The sequence below is a fragment of the Pseudonaja textilis genome, chromosome 1 (genome assembly GCF_049901715.1).
Source record: "Pseudonaja textilis isolate UNSWEBS1 chromosome 1, rPseTex1.2, whole genome shotgun sequence".
Taxonomy (NCBI): Eukaryota; Metazoa; Chordata; class Lepidosauria; order Squamata; family Elapidae; genus Pseudonaja; species Pseudonaja textilis.
This window is the reverse complement of record NC_141990.1, coordinates 2,274,389-2,292,860: the sequence shown is the minus strand read 5'-3', so window position 1 is coordinate 2,292,860 and position 18,472 is coordinate 2,274,389. Positions and strand designations below refer to the sequence as shown.

General features: G+C 52.1%; 1 protein-coding gene across 1 annotated transcript in view; it reads left to right on the top strand.

Annotated features, from left to right (window-relative positions):
• The first annotated feature begins 2,874 nt into the window (after positions 1-2,874).
• Positions 2,875-18,472, top strand: part of SSH2 (slingshot protein phosphatase 2) — a 107,370-nt gene continuing 91,772 nt past the window's right edge. The window contains 1 exon segment of the mRNA XM_087924702.1: positions 2,875-3,216. Within this exon segment, the coding sequence (XP_087780828.1) occupies positions 3,032-3,216 (185 nt within the window). The 5' untranslated portion in view covers positions 2,875-3,031.

Sequence of the window (18,472 nt, the reverse complement as noted above, 5' to 3'; positions counted from 1 at the left end):
GGCGGGACAATTGAAGGGGCCGAAACAGCTGTGCACCATGGGCTCCGTGGGCCAGGCATCCTCCAGGGAAACGGTTTACAAAAGGCAGCCCTTTTCCACACACATCCCCCCCCCACACACACAAGTAGCCTGTGGGACTCATTGCACAAGATGCACAGATGCCCCTAAATCAAGAGTCTCAAGTCTTTTACTTTAAGCCTTGTGGACTTCAACTCCCAGGATTCTCCAGCCAGCTATGCTATGCTGGAGAATCCTGGGAGTTGAAGTCCACAAGGCTTAAAGTGGCCAACCTGGGGACCTCTGCCTTAGATGCAAGGGGTTCATCTGCATGGCGCCCCTCTTTGGGGGGAGGGGAGGGGGCGTCTCTCTCAGGCCCTCTCTTGGAGGGAGGAACCGCCGGGAGAAGCTCTCTGCCGGGATGGTGGTAGATAGGAAGGCTGGAAATAGAAAGGGAAAATGAAAGAAGGGTTGCCATGCTGGCTGGGGGATTCTGGGAGTGGAAGTCCTCCCTTCTTAAAACAGGCTGGCTGGGGGATTCTGGGAGAGGAAGTCCTCCCCTCTTAAAGCAGGCTGGCTGGGGATTCTGGGAGTGGAAGCCCACCCTCTTAAAGCAGGCTGGCTGGGGGATTCTGGGAGTGGAAGTCCTCCCTTCTTAAAACAGGCTGGCTGGGGATTCTGGGAGTGGAAGCCCACCCCTCTTAAAACAGGCTGGCTGGGGGATTCTGGGAGTGGAAGCCCACCCCTCTTAAAGCAGGCTGGCTGGGGATTCTGGGAGTGGAAGTCCTCCCTCTTAAAGCAGGCTGGCTGGGGATTCTGGGAGTGGAAGCCCTCCCTCTTAAAGCAGGCTGGCTGGGGATTCTGGGAGTGGAAGCCCTCCCCTCTTAAAGCAGGCTGGCTGGGGGATTCTGGGAGTGGAAGCCCACCCTCTTAAAGCAGGCTGGCTGGGGGATTCTGGGAGTGGAAGTCCTCCCCTCTTAAAGCATCCTGGCTGGGGGATTCTGGGAGTGGAAGTCCTCCTTCTTAAAACAGGCTGGCTGGGGGATTCTGGGAGTGGAAGCCCCCCTCTTAAAGCAGGCTGGCTGGGGGATTCTGGGAGCGGAAGCCCTCCCCTCTTAAAGCATCCTGGCTGGGGGATTCTGGGAGTGGAAGTCCTCCCTTCTTAAAACAGGCTGGCTGGGGGATTCTGGGAGAGGAAGTCCTCCCTCTTAAAGCAGGCTGGCTGGGGGATTCTGGGAGTGGAAGCCCACCCTCTTAAAGCAGGCTGGCTGGGGGATTCTGGGAGTGGAAGCCCACCCCTCTTAAAGCAGGCTGGCTGGGGATTCTGGGAGTGGAAGCCCTCCCCTCTTAAAGCAGGCTGGCTGGGGGATTCTGGGAGTGGAAGCCCTCCCCTCTTAAAGCAGGCTGGCTGGGGATTCTGGGAGTGGAAGCCCCCCTCTTAAAGCAGGCTGGCTGGGGATTCTGGGAGTGGAAGCCCCCTCTTAAAGCATTCCAGCTGGGGGATTCTGGGAGTGGAAGCCCTCCTCTCTTAAAGCATCCTGGCTGGGGGATTCTGGGAGTGGAAGCCCACCCTCTTAAAGCATGCAGGCTGGGGGATTCTGGGAGTGGAAGCCCTCCCCTCTTAAAGCATGCAGGCTGGGGGATTCTGGGAGTGGAAGCCCCCTCTTAAAGCATTCCAGCTGGGGGATTCTGGGAGTGGAAGCCCTCCTCTCTTAAAGCATCCTGGCTGGGGATTCTGGGAGTGGAAGCCCCCTCTTAAAGCATTCCAGCTGGGGGATTCTGGGAGTGGAAGCCCTCCTCTCTTAAAGCATCCTGGCTGGGGGATTCTGGGAGTGGAAGCCCCCTCTTAAAGCATGCTGGATGGGGGATTCTGGGAGTGGAAGCCCTCCCCTCTTAAAGCATCCTGGCTGGGGGATTCTGGGAGTGGAAGCCCTCCCCTCTTAAAGCAGGCTGGCTGGGGGATTCTGGGAGTGGAAGCCCTCCTCTCTTAAAGCATCCTGGCTGGGGGATTCTGGGAGTGGAAGCCCCCCTCTTAAAGCATGCTGGATGGGGGATTCTGGGAGTGGAAGCCCTCCCTCTTAAAGCATCCTGGCTGGGGGATTCTGGGAGTGGAAGTCCCCCTCTTAAAGCATCCTGGCTGGGGATTCTGGGAGTGGAAGCCCTCCTCTCTTAAAGCATCCTGGCTGGGGGATTCTGGGAGTGGAAGCCCTCCTCTTAAAGCATGCTGGATGGGGGATTCTGGGAGTGGAAGCCCTCCCTCTTAAAGCATCCTGGCTGGGGGATTCTGGGAGTGGAAGCCCTCCCCTCTTAAAGCATCCTGGCTGGGGGATTCTGGGAGTGGAAGCCCTCCCCTCTTAAAGCAGGCTGGCTGGGGGATTCTGGGAGTGGAAGTCCCCCTCTTAAAGCCTGCTGGCTGGGGGATTCTGGGAGTGGAAGCCCACCCCTCTTAAAGCAGGCTGGCTGGGGGATTCTGGGAGTGGAAGCCCTCACCTCTTAAAGCATCCTGGCTGGGGGATTCTGGGAGGAAGCCCCCTCTTAAAGCAGGCTGGCTGGGGATTCTGGGAGTGGAAGCCCCCTCTTAAAGCATCCTGGCTGGGGGATTCTGGGAGTGGAAGACCCCCCCTCTTAAAACCTGCTGGCTGAGGGATTCTGGGCGTTCCCCGGGGGCGGATGGCTCTACCAATTGCGGCTGGATCCGAGCCGCCTGCCTGGCCGGGGGAGGTCGCTGCTTTCCGCCTGGCTGGCGGGTCCGGCAGTGGCGCTGCGTGCAAACAGCTGGGATCGCCCCCCCCTCCCCTCCCCAGCCCCGCTCCGCCCTCCTCCTCCTCCTCCTCCTCTCCTCCTCGTGGCCGGCGAAGGGCGGCCCGGGCCGGCTCGCCCTTGCGCACTCCAAGCCCAGCAGCCGCCGAAGCAGCAGCAACCGCCCGGCCCGGCCCGGAGGACGCTCCGGGCTCTCGCGCAAAAGCCGCGCAAAAAAGCAAGCAAGCCCTGCCATGCGCCGCCGCGCTGCCCCTCCGGGATCGCGCCGCCGCCCATGAGCCCGCGGGGGTCTCGGCGGAGACAGCCAGGAGGAGGAGGAGGAGGAGGAGGGGGCGGCGGGGGCGTCCGCCTGCCTTGGCCCTCGCTCTGCCCCTCCGGCCGGCCCGGGATCCCCGCGCCCAAGATGATCCCCCACTTCTCGGCCGACGCCGTCATCTCCCAGAACGCCATCAACCAGCTGTGAGTCCCAATTGGGGCGGGGTCGCGACTTCTCCCCCCACCCTTCTTCCCCCGTCTTCCTCCGCCGGCCAGGCTGCCTTTCCTCTCTTCTCCCTACTTCTGTAATGGGGGAGGGGGTCTCGGGGGCAGTGGGGTGCGGGGGTCGCTGTGAGTCTTGGGCGGGGGTCCCGGGGCTGGCTGCCCCCCACTCTTCCCGCTGGAGTCTTCTTCCTCCAGCCCGGCTGCCTTTCCTCTCTTCTCCCTACTTCTGTATTTTGGGGGTGGGGGTCTCAGGGGCGATAGGGTGCCGGGAGGGGTCGCTGTGAGTCTTGGGCGGGGGTCCCGGGGGCTGGCTGCCCCCTCTTCCAGCTCGAGTCTTCCTCCTCCGGCCCGGCTGCCTTTTCCTCTCTTCTCCCTACTTCTGTAATGGGGGTGGGGGTCTCAGGGGCGGTGGGGTGCCGGGGTGGTCGCTGTGACTCTTGGGTGGGGGTCCCGGGGGCTGGCTGCCCCCCTCTTCCAGCTTGAGTCTTCCTCCTCCAGCCCGGCTTCCTTTCCTCTCTTCTCCCTACTTCTGTATTTGGGGGTCTCAGGGGCGGTGGGGTGCGGGGGGTCGCTGTGAGTCTTGGGCGGGGGTCCCGGGCCTGGCTGCCCCCTCTTCCCGCTGGAGTCTTCCTCCTCCAGCCCGGCTTCCTTTCCTCTCTTCTCCCTACTTCTGTATTTGGGGGTCTCGGGGGCGGTGGGGTCCCAGGGGAGGGTCCCAGGGAGTCTAGGGAGGCAGCCAGGCTGGGGCGGGGGTCCCTGGGGCTGGTTGTCCCCGACTTCTTCTCGCTCCACTCTTCCTCCGCCGGCCAGGCTGCCTTTTCCTCTCTTTCTTCCCGAGGAAAAAACTCCGGGGAAACTTTCCGCGAGATTCCTGCAAACTTTCTCCCGAAGCGCGCCGGGCCCGAGCTCCGGTGTGGCTGCCTCGGGCTCCGCGTCCTTCCTGGTCTGCCCGGCCGGAGGAGAACTGGATCCTCCTCCCCATAGATTTCACCTCCTTTGGGGGGGGGGGGAATTCTTGCCGCCTCTTGACCCGGGTCAGCGCCGGTCGTGTGAATGTAGCCTCTCTGGCGTTTTGCTTCCCCCCCGCCCCCGATTGTCGGTCTCCTTCCAGCTCGGCTGCTCCACAGATCCTAGAATAGCAGGGGGGGGGAAAGGGACTTTGGAGGTCATCTAGTCCAACCTCCAGCTCGAGCAGGAGCGTCTAGGCCAAATATTAGCCTCTACCTAGGATCGAACTCACAAGCCTCCTGATTGTGAGGCCAGACGTGCAACTTTTTTGCTTTTAAGCCGCTGAAGATCCTGAAAGGTGGGATCGTTTGTTTTCTTTAGTTCCAGGGTCTTGTTGTGAATGTAAGTTTGATTGATTGATGGGTTTGATTGATGGGTTTGATGGTGGAGCTTTTCCAAGGCCTCCCTGAATGGATAAAAACATTTCCTTTCATTGCTGCCTTGTTGGGAAAGTCAAAATTCCTTTCCGGGGACTTTGAATTTGTTGCAACTTCTTTCCCTTATCTTTAGCAAAGTCGTTGTGAGGATAGGAAGCGTCTGGTGGACTGGCATTTGCTGGGGTGGGGGGTGGGGAGGGGGAAAACAAGCCAGGATTCCAACATAAATAAGCTGAGTTAGGTTTCCGGATTTGTGGGAACTTACCTTGGCCAAGATAGGCTGAGAATGGTGAACTTAAAACGGGAGGTGACCAAGCTTGGCAACTTTGCGGACTTCAACTCCCAGAATTCCCCAGCCAGCTGTGACTGGCTGGGGAATTCTGGGAGGTGGAGCCCATGCGGCTTAAAGGTGCCAAGGTTGGCCAGGAATTCTGGGAGGTGGAGTCCGCAAGGCTTAAAGTTGGCTGGGGAATTCTGGGAATTGAAGTCTATTCAGTTTAAATAGTTTTCAAGGTTGGCCGGGGAATTCTGGGAGTTGGAGTCCACACGGCTTAAAGTTGGCTGGGGAATTCTGGGAATTGAAGTCTATTCAGTTTAAAGTTTCCAAAGTTGGCCGGGGAATTCTGGGAGTTGGAGTCCGCAAGGCTTAAAGTTGCCTGGGGAATGCTGGGAATTGAAGTCTATTCAGTTTAAAGTTTCCAAAGTTGGCCGGGGAATTCTGGGAGTTGGAGTCCACAAGGCTTAAAATTGGCTGGGGAATTCTGGGAATTGAAGTCTATCCAGTTTAAAGTTTCCAAGGTTGGCCGGGGAATTCTGGGAGTTGAAGCCCACACGGCTTAAAGTTGGCTGAGGAATTCTGGGAGTTGAAGCCCGCCCGGCTTAAAATTGCAAAGGTTGGCTGAGGAATTCTGGGAGTTGGAGTCCACGTGGCTTTCAAGTTGCCACGGTTGTTTATCTGTGGCTTTTAAAGGGATTTCCCAATTCGACTTCCTGGTCAGTTTAAATTCTGGATTCCGCTCTTCCTTCCTGATGCAATCACCTCCCTTTCCAAACTCCACTGGCAATGCCTGTAAAATATATCCAGCCCCATCTCGGCTCCCTCCAAGCTCTCTGCCCCTAAAAGAGGGGTGGGTGAGGAAGGGGGCTGGCATCCCCTTCCTGATCGGATGTCGGCCAAAGACAAGCCAGGAATAGCTCCAGAGATGACCGTGTCAGCACAGAGAGAAAGAGAGAGAGAGAGAGAGAGAATTTGGGCAGGAAGAGGAGAGGGGAGCGTATTCCGCAGATGGGGGCTGGCTGGGGAGGGGATATGGATCCAGGACCCCCCAGTTTAGAGACCTTGGATCCACATGAGTTTGGAAGGCGCCACATTGGTGGAAACCCTCAATCAAAGGTGAGATTTCTGCACCCGCCTGGTTTTGGCCTTGAAAAGCGAAGGCTGCCAATTGGCCTTGGACGATGATGACGATTATTATTTTATTTTTATTTTTTTTTGCAAGGTGACGGCGTTGTCGCTCTGGAAGTAATTAACAGGCTGAGATAAGAACACACACACACACGCACACCCTTCCTAACAACTCCCTGTCTGCCTCTTGTTTTCTTCCCTGGCCGCCTTGGTTAATGTTTAAGCCAGCGTTGGCACCGATATTTATTCTCTTACGGTTGGGATGTTCGTATTTGGGATTCGTTTATCGATTACGTTTGCGTGCCTCCCCCTCCCCATCCCACCCGTCACCAAGAGACGCCTCTAGGCAGCTTACAACCACGTTAAAAACAAGGTGAAATCTTAAAAGTTCACCTAGAGTCCTGCATCCTGTTTTGGTCACCACAGTATAAAAAAGGATGTTGAGATTCTGGAAAAAGTGCAGAGAAGAGCAACCAGGAGGATGAGGGGACCGGAGGCTAAAACAGACAATGAACCTTTGCAGGAACTGGGCCTGGCTAGTCTGTCTGTCTGTCTCTCTCCCTCTCTCCTTAGTAAGGCCACACCTGGAGTCCTGCATCCAGTTTTGGTCACCACACTATAAAAAAGATGTTGAGACTTTGGAAAAAGGGCAGAGAAGAGCAACCAGGATGATTGGGGGACTGGAGGCTGAAACATACAAAGAACAGTAGCAGGAACTGGGCCTGGCTAGTCTAGTCTGTTTATTTATATCTATCAATCATCTATGCCTCTATCTATCCATCCATCTATCTATCTATCTATCTATCTATCTATGTTTATCTACCTAACTTCTATCTATCATCTGTGTGTCTGTCTTTCTGTCTATCCATCTATAGGGACTGGACGTTAAGACATATAATGAATGGTTGCAGGAATTGGGCATGGCTAGTCTAGTCCATCCATTCATCCATCCATCCATCCATCCATCCATCCATCTATCTATCCTTAGTAAGGCCACACCTAGAGTCCTGCATCCAGTTTTGGTCACCACACTATAAAAAAGATGTTGAGACTCTAGAAAAAGTGCAGAGAAGAGCAACCAGGATGATGAGGAGAATGGAGGCTAAAACATACGATGACTGGTTGCAGGAACTGGGCCTGGCTGGTCCAGGGAAGAGAAGGACCAGGGGAGGCAGGAGAGCATCTTCCAATATTTGAGGGGCTGCCCCAGAGAGGAGGAGGAAGGGGGTCAAGCTATTCTCCAAAGCTCCCGAAGGCCAGAGAAGGAAAAATGGATGGAAACTGATCAAGAAGAGATTCAACCTGGAAATAAGGAATAATTTTCTGACAGGGAGAACCATCAACCCATGGAACAAGTTGCCTTCAGAAGTTGTGGGAGCTTCATCCCTGGAGGTTTTCGAGAAGAGACTGGACTCCCATCTGTCCGAAATGGTGTAGGGTGTTCTTCTTGGGCAGGGGGGGTTGGGCTGATGACCTCCAAAGTCCCTTCCAACTCTGATGATCTGTTATCTGTTAAAATAATCAAATTAACATTAAAACTCTAAAATTAAACCGCAAGGTAGTCCTTGACTTATGGCCTCAACTCCATCCAATGTTTCCGTTGCTCAGCGTGGCAGGTGTTACAGTGAGTCTCCCCGCCGCACCGCCCCATGTTATGGCCTTTCTTGCCACTGTCGTGATTAAAGCACCGCTGCAACCGTTAAGTGAATCCCAGGTTCGTTAAGCGGTTTAACGCTGGTCAGAAGGTTGCAAAAGGGGATCCTGGCCGTCATAAATACGAGTCCGTTGCCAAAAGTGTCTGAATTTGGATCGTGACCGCAGAGGTCGTAAGTGTGAAAAAGCGGTCGTAAGTCCCTTTTCTTTTCAGTGCCGTTGTAACTTTGAAGCGGTTGTAAGTCCGGGACTACCTGCGAAACATTTTGAACTCGGTTGAAGCTGGCCCGTACGCCTGTTGGTGAGATGGGCGTCATAGAAATCAATCAACCGATCAATCAATAACCAATCAATAAAATTAAACACCGGGGAAAAATACTGGGAAGAGGAAAGAAGGAAAATTAAAATGGAATAAAAACCACGTCGCATTTGGAGTTAGTTAGCTGTTGTAACCGGCGAAGAAACGGTTCTATCGTCGCCTGGGTTTGCTGTCTCTTCTTGACAGCAGCTGCACACATCTGTTTGCAGTCGGTGGAGTTCACACCACAGGCCACCTCTAGCCAAGCAAACCGCATTGTGGGTTAGTGCGATGATGGGAACCAGCCTTTGGGCTTTGCAAATCACAATTTGTTTTGAAAGCTGTGGTTAACCAAAGGGATGTGCACCTTATAGCAGAGTTTCCCAACCTTGGCACCGTTTTAAGACCTGTGGACTTCATCTCCCAGAACCCCCAGTTGAAGTCCTCCTCTTAAAGCATCCTGGCTGGGGATTCTGGGAGTGGAAGTCCTCCCCTCTTAAAGCCTTTTTGGCTGGGGGATTCTGGGAGTGGAAGTCTGTCCATCTTAAGGCATAATGGCTAGGGGATTCTGGGAGTGGAAGCCTCCCCTCTTAAAGCATCCTGACTGAGGGATTCTGGGAGTGAAGTCCATACCCCTTAAAACATCCTGGCTGGGGGATTCTGGGAGTGGAAGCCCTCCTCTTAAAGCCGGCTAAGTGGGGGATTCTGGGAGTGGAAGTCCTCCCCTCATAAAGAAGGCTGGCTGGGGGATTCTGGGAGTGGAAGTCTGTCCATCTTAAGGCATAATGGCTGGGGGATTCTGGGAGTGGAAGCCCACCCTCTTAAAGCAGGCTGGCTGGGGGATTCTGGGAGTGGAAGTCCACCCCTTAAAGCAGGCTGGCTGGGGGATTCTGGGAGTGGAAGTCCTCCTCTTAAAGCAGGCTGGCTGGGGGATTCTGGGAGTGGAAGTCCACCCTCTTAAAGCAGGCTGGCTGGGGATTCTGGGAGTGGAAGTCTTCCCCTCTTAAAGCATCCTGGCTGGGGATTCTGGGAGTGGAAGTCTTCCCTCTTAAAGCATCCTGGCTGGGGGATTCTGGGAGGAAGCCCACCCCTCTTAAAGGATGCTGACTAGAGGATTCTGGGAGTGGAAGTCCTCCCTCTTAAAGCAGGCTGGCTGGGGATTCTGGGAGTGGAAGTCCTTCCTCTTAAAGCAGGCTGGCTGGGGGGATTCTGGGAGTGGAAGTCCTCCTCTTAAAGCATCCTGGCTGGGGATTCTGGGAGAGGAAGTCCTCCCCCCCTTAAAGCATCCTGGCTGGGGATTCTGGGAGTGGAAGCCCACAAGTCTTAAAGTGCCCAGTTTGGGGAACCTTGCTGTAGAGCAATTCAAGATTAATCCATGGTTCTGTGCCATTTGTTAGCGCAAGACATTGCGATGGTCCAAAACGAGAGTGAGAGAGAAAATGAGTGGGGCGCCGATAAATTTGGGGGCTCTTAGTCTTGAGGACCTCATTTAACCTCCAACGTGGAAACAGGCCAGGAAGAAGGAGCTCCACAAGTGCCTTTGTCACTTGGAATGGCCACCAATGATCGTAAGTGGAGGACTACAGCTGTATTTTTGGGACTCTCTCTCGCTCCCTCTCTTTCTCTCTGTCTCTCTCCCTCCTTTCTTCCTCTCCCTCCCTTTCTCTCTCCCTCCATCTCTGTCTTTTCTGTCTCTCTCCCTCCTTCCCTTCTCTTCCTCTCCCTCCTTTCTCTCTCCTCCCATCTCTGTCTTTCTGTCTCTCTCCCTCCTTCCCTTCTCTTCCTCTCCCTCTCTTTCTCTCTCTCTCCGTCTGTCTTTCTCTGCTCCTCTCTCCCTCCTTCCCTTCTCTTCCTCTCCCTCCTTTCTCTCTCTCCCTCCATCTCTGTACCTTCTCTGTCTCTCTCCCTCCTTCCCTTCTCTCTTCCTCTCCCTCCCTTTCTCTCTCCCTCCATCTCTGTCTTTCTCTGTCTCTCTCCCTCCTTCCCTTCTCTTCCTCTCCCTCTCTTCTCTCTCTCTCTCAAACTCTGTCTCTCTCTCCTCTCTCCCTCCTTCCCTTCTCTTCCACTCTCCCTCCCTTTCTCTCTCCCTCCCATCTCTGTCTTTCTCTGTCTCTCTGCTCTACGGAATTAAGGATGAGAAAGCCATTGTTATTCCCAAGGGGCCAGAAAGTTGACAAAGGCCTCCTCCTCCTCCTCCTCCTCCTCCTCATCCTCCTCCTCCTCCTCCTCCTCCCTTCCAGCCCAACCACCAAGTGTCCTGTTCTCTGTATCTTTCTCCCTTTGAAAGATGCAGGGTTTCAGAAAAGGACTTTGGGGTTTAATTCACTTAATGTATCTCTGCTCATATCAGCAGAGCGAGTTTTCCTTTGGATATTTAGGAATATTTAGCAGTAACCCTGTGTGGGGTCCTTTAGTGCTCTTTGAGCTTGGTGGCTGTTGTGAATGCCTCGTGGGGGGGAGGAGGGAGGAAAAATCTCCGATCAAAGGTCCTTGGTGGTCTCCGAACTGGGTTCTTTTCTTTGCAGACGTTCATGACCAGTTAGTGGGAACATCATCAGTGCTAGAAAGGGAAGGGTTTGTGCAGAGAAGGAGGTCTGTGGGGTCCCTTGGTGCTCTCTGAGCTGGGTGGTTTTCTTGCAGACGTTGCCATGACCCAAGCTAGAGTAACATCAGCAGGGCTGGAAGGACCAGGAAGGAAAGGAAAGGAAAAAGGAAAGGGAAAAGGAGAGGAAAGAGAGAAAAGGAAAGGAAAGGAAAGGAAAAGGAAAGGAAAGAAAGGAAAGGAAAAGGAAAGGAAGATAGCTGGGTTCTTAATTGCTCTCTGAGCTGTGTGGTTTTACAATTACAGATGTTTCACAACCCAACTAGTTGTAACATCATCAGTGCTAGAAAGGGAGAGGTTTGTAGAGAAGGAGGTCTGTGGGGTCCTTGGTGGTCTCTGAACTGGGTTCTTTTCTTGCAGGCGTTTCACTGACCCAGTTGAGGGGGAACATCATCAGTGCTAGAACCGAAGGGGATTGCAAGGAGGGAGGAGGTTGTAACTTTAGGGTCCCTTGGTGGTCTCTGAGCTTTAGGTTGTTTTCTTGCAGGCGTTTCATCACCCAACTAGTAACTTCATCCAGTGCTAGGAGTGTGGTGCAGGGGAGGAGGAGGAGGAGGACTGGGAGGTCCTTGGCAATTGCTTTCTCCCACGCTTAGCTGTTTTTCTTGCAGGCGGCGTTTCGCATGCCCAAACTCACTGTAACATCATCAGTGCTAGAAAGAAATGGGTTTGGGGAGAGCGAGGAGGAGGGGGAGGAGGGAGGAGGAGGAGGAGGAAGAAAGGACTGCTGCTGGGATCCTTGGTGCTCTCTGAACTTCATGGTTTCACCCTTGCAGACGTTTCATGGCCCAACTAGGCAACATCATCAGTGCTAGAAGGGAGGAGGAGAAGGAGGCAGAGGAGGAGGAATGGTGTTGGAAGGGGCCTTGGGGCCCACTCTAGTCCAGTGGTTTTCTTCAGGACGTTTCAGGGACCCCAACTACAGCACCGTCAGTCAGCACCTGGGAAAACCCTCTAGGGAGTCTGAGGATTATCTTGTTTCTCCCTTACAACCTGGCTGGCTTCTTCCTGACCTGCCACGCAGGAACTGCTTCCGCCGTCTGTTCTGGAGCAGCGAGAGAGATGAAAGGTGCGAACGGATAGTCCGTGGTGGTGGTGGCGAGCTAGTGCGTGCAACTGTAGCAAGGTCATAAGTGTGTCGCCGGGGCCGGTGGCCTGAACACCCCAGTGACTTGCATGCCTCTGCACACGACGCTCGCACGCACCCACACACACCCTTTGGGAATCGCGGGAGGAAGGAGCCTGCCCTTCCTTCCTGGAACTCCGCCCGATAACACAGGCGCTTATCGGAGAGCAAGACGGTGGACAGTCAGCGTTGCTACCCGTAGTAAGGAAAGGTCGGCTCCAATTCGCTGGTACCTTCCGCACAGTCACCCCACGCTTGCCACGCAAGAGGAGATTTGTGCCCACAGCGTGCGGTAGCCCCTGCGACTTGTCCACGATGGAGCCCAAGTATTTCATGGTGGCTTTTGGGGGACACCGCCGTTACTAAAATTTGCCCATTTACCTCACAGCGGTCCCTGGCCTCCGGTTAGGTCAGCCACCTGGTTGTTAAGTCCAACCCAGCATCTCCGCAATGGAGGATGGTGGCCAAGGGCCCCTTCTTAGTTTACCCCCACACACCCAGGACGCTCACACACGTCGTACGCACATCTGATCAGGCGTCTGCACTGAATTCTCATTCTTCGATGACCGCGGTGAGGCTCAGCCATCGTAGGTATCAAACCGGGCATAAAGCGTTTATTGGGTTCAGTGATGTCACTGTAACTTTGAACGCCGTGGCCTCACTCCAGCGGAGCAGTTGTAATTTGAGGATGTGCCTGATAATTCAGAGGGTGTCAAAGTTTTTGCATTGTTTTGTCAGTACATAAGGAAATAAAAGGAGGAGGGAAGGAGGGGAAAGAAAGAAAGAAAGAAAGATAAAGAAAGAGAAGGAAAGAGAAGGGAGGGAAGAAAGAAAGAGAAAGAAAAGAGGGAGGAAAGAAAGAAAGAAAGAAAGAGAAAGAGAAAGAGAAAGAAAGGGCAGGGAGGGAGGGAAGAAAGAAAGGGAAGAGAGAGAGAGGGAAGGAAAGAGAAAGAAAGAGAAAGAAAGAGAGAGGGAGGGGAGGAAGAAAGGAAAGAAAGAAAAAGAAAAAGAGAAAGAAAGAAAGAAAGAGAAAGAAAGAAAAGAAAGAAGGAGAGAGAAAGGGAGGAAGAAAGAAAGAGGGAGGGAAGAGAGGGAAAGTGGAAGAAAAAGGAGGGAGGGAAGAAAGAAAGAAAGGGAAAGGGGAAGAAAAAGAAAGAAACAAGGAGAGAGGGGAAGAAAGAAAGGGAAAGAAAAGAGGGAAGGAAAGAGAGAGGAAAGGGGAGAGAAAGACGAAAGAAAGAGAGAAAGGGAGGAAGGAAGAAAGGAAGGAAAGAAAAAGAAAGGGGAGGGAAGAAAAAAAGGGAAAGAGGAAAGAAAGAAAGAGACAAAGAGAGGGAGGGAAGAAAGAAGAAAGAAAGAAAGAAAAGAAAAGAAAGAAAGAAAGAAAGAAAGAGGGAAAGGAGAGAGAGGGAGAAAGAAAGAAAGAAAGAGTGAAAAACGCTCCTAAGTCACTAAAGGGCGGTTGTATGTTGAGAGCTGCCTAGCACGTGGCTGGCTAAGGGGGAATTCTGGGAGGGTGAAGTCCACCCAGGTCTTCAAGGGGCCAAGTTTGGGGGCTTCTGTTTTGAAGGCCAGGGATTTAGCCTCAGCTTCCGGCCGATTTCCCCTCTTAATGCCTTCACACACACACACACACACACACACACACACACACACACACCCCTCCCCACCCAAATGACAAGGTTCCTTTCCTTGCAGCCACCAAGTCCCGAGCCTTGCAAGCTTTTACGACCGCCATAAAAGATTACCTTGCCCTCGTCCGGGGCTGCCTGGGTCAGCAGTGGGTCCCCAAGATCGCAGGCCGATCCCCTTTGACCTGCTTGTCAGGGATTTCCCCGTCTCGACCACGTATTGTTTCCTTTGGTCAGGGTTGCTGAGCAAATGAGAGGCCAGAGAATCATTTGGATCCTTCTAATTCAGGCTTTTTCAACTTAGGGGGATTTTAAGAGTGGGTGGGCTTCCAATCCCAGAATCCCCAACCAGAATTCTGTAAACCCCAGAATTCCCCAGCCACTGAGGAGCTGAGAATCAATCCCTCCCTCCTTCCTCTTTTTCATCTGGTTAGGATAGGAAGGATAGGAATTAGGATAGGAAGGAATTAGAATAGAACAGAAATTAGAACAGAACCGGAATGGAATGGAATGGAATGGAATTAGAATAGAATAGAATAGAATAGAATAGAATGAGATAGGAATAGAATAGAATAGAAAATGAGGTTCTATTCTATTCATTCTATTCTATTCCAATCAAGTGTGATTGGACACAAGGAATTTGTCTTGGTGCAAATGCTCTCCAACGTGCACATAAAAGAAAGAGATATCCGTCAAGGGTCAAGAATCATCAAATTCAACATAATAGATTAGCCATGGGGTACAATGATATAGAATAGAATAGAATAGAATAGAATAGAATAGAATAGAATAGAATGGGAAGATAAGTAGAATTCTTTATTGGCCAAGTGTGATTGGACGCACAAGGAATTTGTCTTGGTGTAAATGCTCTCAGTGCACATAAAAGAAAAGAGACATTTGTCAAGAGTTGAGAGAATCATCAGGTGCAACACTTAATAATAGTCATAGTGTACAAATAGGGAATTCTAAATCATACCAGGAAATAGTCCCTTATAAATCGTAAGGATACAGCGAGCAAAAAGTTACAGTCCATACGGTCACAAGTGGGAAGGGATGGGCGATGCGAGTGGTAAGAGAAGATTAACAATAAAAGTAGTGCAGACTTTGTAAATAGTTGGACAATGTGGAGGGAATTATTTGTTTAACAGAGTGAGGGCTTTCAGGAAAAGAAACTCCCCTATGTGTCTAGTTGTTCTGGTGTGCAATGCTCTATAGTGTTGTTTTGAGGGTGGGAGTTGAAACAGTTTATGTCCGGGATGTGAAGGAATCTAAATAAATTTTCACAGCCCTCTTTTTGACTCAGGGTGCAGGATACAGGTCCTCCATGGAAGGCAGGTTGGTAGTAATTGCTCATTTTCACGCAGTCCTAAAATTCCTCTCTGGAGTCTGTATCTGTCCTGTTGGGTTGCAGAGACAGACCCAGACAGTGACAGAGGTGCAGATGACAGACTCATGTGCTGGTTGTGCAACCACTTAGGACAGTGGTCAGCCTCCCCCCACCTCCCCGGTGCAACCCCATCGCCTGCGCATATCACCCGAGTCCGAGGCGTTTGACCCAAAGGACAGAGGGCAAGGACAACATTAGCAATTACGGTAGTCGCTTGATTTCCACAACGGTTTTATGACCAAAGTTACATGGCAATGGGAAAAAAGTGACTTATGTCTGTTTTCAGACTTACGACGCTACTACACGCCTCCTTGTGGTTGCGTGATCCATTCAGGCGTCTCGGCGTGACGGCTCGTATTCGGCCGGTGGCAGCATCCGTGGGGGGGCCGTCCACGTGATCCCCCTTTTGCAACCATTTGAGGAGCCAAGTCAACAGGGAAACTGGATTCCTTAATGGCTGCATGACTCACTTAGCGACTGCAGGGATTGACTTTTTAACAAGGGTGGCAAAGCGAAATGGTAAAAGCGGAGGGCCAAAATCAGCGCTAATAGCGGAGGGTTGGGCTCTGCTGTAGTCGTAAGTCGAGAACTTTACTGCCTGTACAAAGGTGTGAAGAATGAGAATTCCGGCTTTGCCTCGAATCAGTTTTTATCCTAAAAGTAAGGTTGTGACAAGTAGAGGATCTCGGAATGGAGCCTTTCAAAGAGTTTTAGTGGACAACCAAAAATGAAATTGCGACATAGAGAAAGGAATTTGGAGGCAAAGAAAAACCCCAAAGGACCCATATAATAGGCGGGGTGAAACCCAGGCTCAATAGCAGGAACTGGGAGGGGATCTCGGAGTCTTAGTGGACAACCAGCTGAATAGGAGCCAATGTTGTGCAGCAGCAGCCAAAAAAGCCAATGCAATCCTAGGTTGCATTAACAGAGGATACTAAACCAGATCAAGGATGATACTAATACCACTCTATAAAGCCTGAGTAAGGCCACACCTAGAGAGTCCTGCATCCAGTTTTGAGTCACCACATTATAAAAAGATGTTGAGACTCTAGAAGAAGTGCAGAGAAGAGCAACCAGGATGATGATGGGGGACTGGAGACTAAAACATAGGAAGAGCAGTTTGCAGGAACTGGGCCTGGCTGGTCTAGGGAAGAGAAGGACCAGGGGAGACAGGAGAGCATCTTCCAGTATTTGAGGGCTGCCCCAGGGAGGAGGAGGAAGGGGTCAAGCTATTTTCTCACAAGGAACCTTTGAAGGCCAGACAAGGGAAGAATGGATGGAAACTGACCCAGGAGAGATTTAACCTGGAAATAGAGGGTTATCTGACGGGGAACAATCAGCCCATGGAACAAGAAGTTACCTGGGTTGTGGAGTTTATCCTGGAGCCAAGAAGAGACTGGATCCCATCTGTCAGAAATGGTGTGGGAGTCTCCTGCTTGAGGCGGGGTTGGACTAGATGACCTCAAGGTCCTTCCAACTCTGATTATCTAATTAACCCTGGTGTTGTGTACATTTGGGAAGAATGGTTTGCAGGAGTTAGGTCTGACTAGTCTTATGAAAGGAAGGGATTGGGGGAGGCATGTTGGCGGTATTCGGTGTTGAGGGGCTGCTTGTAAGAAGAGAGGGGTCAGTTGCTTCTCCAGCCTGAGGCGGGATAAAAACAAGCGGATGACTGTCAGAGGAGGAGAAGCAACCTGGTTGGGAGGAACTTCTAACAGGAGGACCAATTACCAGTGGGCAACGCACTTACAATTAGAGTCTCCATCATGGGTTTAGGCCTGGACAGCCATTTACACGAGTAGTGTCAAGATCCCAGCTGAGCAGGGGTTAGCCTGGATGATCTCAAGGCACTTCTGAGCCCTGTTTTCTGTTTTTCCGCTGCCAGCTGGGGCAGCATGGTGAATGCGTGTGGACTGGCTGGATTCTGGGGAGTGGAAGTGCACCTGGCTACCATTTGTCAGTTTGAGCAATACCATGCGGGTGGGGGGAATAAACCCCAAGATTCTTAACTCTGGAGGAAGACCAGGTTACTTTCCTGAAATAAACCACATCTCCTGCAGATGGGTGCCCGGAGGGGACCACCTGAGCCAGCCGGTGCCTATTGCACGAGCAGGCTCAGCGGGTGTGGAATTATTTCAGCAGGCGCCACCAAAAGGCGTGGGTGGAAGTTCTGTACCCACTCCATCGAGGTTCACGAGTAGTCAGGTTGTTAGCTCAGTTGTACCTTAAGAGCAATATTACTACTCTTGCCTCCTCTCTCTCTCCCAGTTCCTCATGTTTATTAGGCAGTGAGGCGCTAGCATCAATGGATACAAGGTGTTTTTTGGTAGTAGGGGGGATGGGCTGCATGTGTAGAGAATAGATATAAGATGGATGAATGGATGAAGTGAGGGAGGGATGGAGGAAGATGAGCGAAGGAGCAAGAAGGGAAGGTGAGAAGAAGGAGGGGAGAGAAGGAGGGACAGAGGGGAGGAAGGGACCTAGAAGGGACAGAAGGGGAGGAAGGGGACAAAGAGGGAGGAAGGAAGAGACAGAAGGGAGGAAGAGAAGGAAGAGAAGAGGAAGATGAGGAAAGACCAAGGAGAGGGGACAAGGGAGAAGAGAGGGAAGGAAGTGGGGGCAAGGAAGGGAGAAGGAAGGAAACAAGGAAGGAAGGAAGGAGATGAGAAGGAAACAGAAGGGAGAAAGGGACAAAGGGGAGAAAGGACAAGGAGAAGGAAGGAGAAGGAAGGAAGATGAGAAGGAACAAAGGGAGAAAGGACAAAGGGGAGAAGAAGGAAGGGAGGGAAGGAAAGAAGGAAAGATGGGAAGGAACAAAGGGAGAAAGGGACAAAGGAGAGGAAAGAAGGAAGAAAGAAAGGAAGAGGAAGGAAGGCTAAAGGAGAGAGGACAGGAGAAGGAAGGAAGGAAGGAAGAAAAGAAGGAAGGAAGGCGAAGGAAGCAAGATGGAGAAGAAACCGGAAGGAGAAAGGACAAGAGGAGAGGGACCGAGGGAAGAATGAGAGGGACAGGAGGAAAAGAAGGAATGAGGGAAGAAGTTGAAGAAGATGGAAAAAGGGAGGAAGAGAAAGGGATCAAGAGGAAAGAAGGTGTGATGTAGGGGATTCTAGTATTTTTAACAAACCGGTTCGGTGGCGTAGGCGGTGGGTGACGGGTCAAAATGTGAGGCTGGCTGGGTGTAAACCCAACATCACTACATCGGGAACGCATCCCTGCCTGGCCTCCTGATCGTGGGGGATGTTGGTCGTAAGGTGTGTAAGGGTCTGCAGTCCACTTTTTTTTCAGTGCCATCGTCCTCTAGAATGGTATCCCCGCAACAAGTTAAACCGGAGGGGAAAACTCGAGAAGCTCTGAGATTGGAAGTCTAGTCTGCCAAGGAATGGCAATAGGGTTAACGGAGAGGGTTTCTGAGCAACTAATCAGCCTCTTCCTCGCCTTCCTCTACAGGATTAGCCCTGTAATTCTTCACAACCGGGTTCCAACTGCTTAGAAGGTTGTAACAATTCTACCAAATGGGTGCGGACGGTAGAATCCCACCTGGTGCTAAGGAAGGAAGGAAAGGAAAGGAAGATGGGAAGCTGAAGGAGGAAAAAGAAGAGATTAAAAAGAAAATGACGGAGGGACAAAAAAGAAAGAAGGAGAAAGAGCGAGGAGGGAGGAAAAAGAAAGGAGGAGAAAATAAGGAAGGAAGGAGGGAAATGCAGGAGGAAGTGGGAGGAAGGAAAGGAAGGAAGGAAAGAATGAAGGA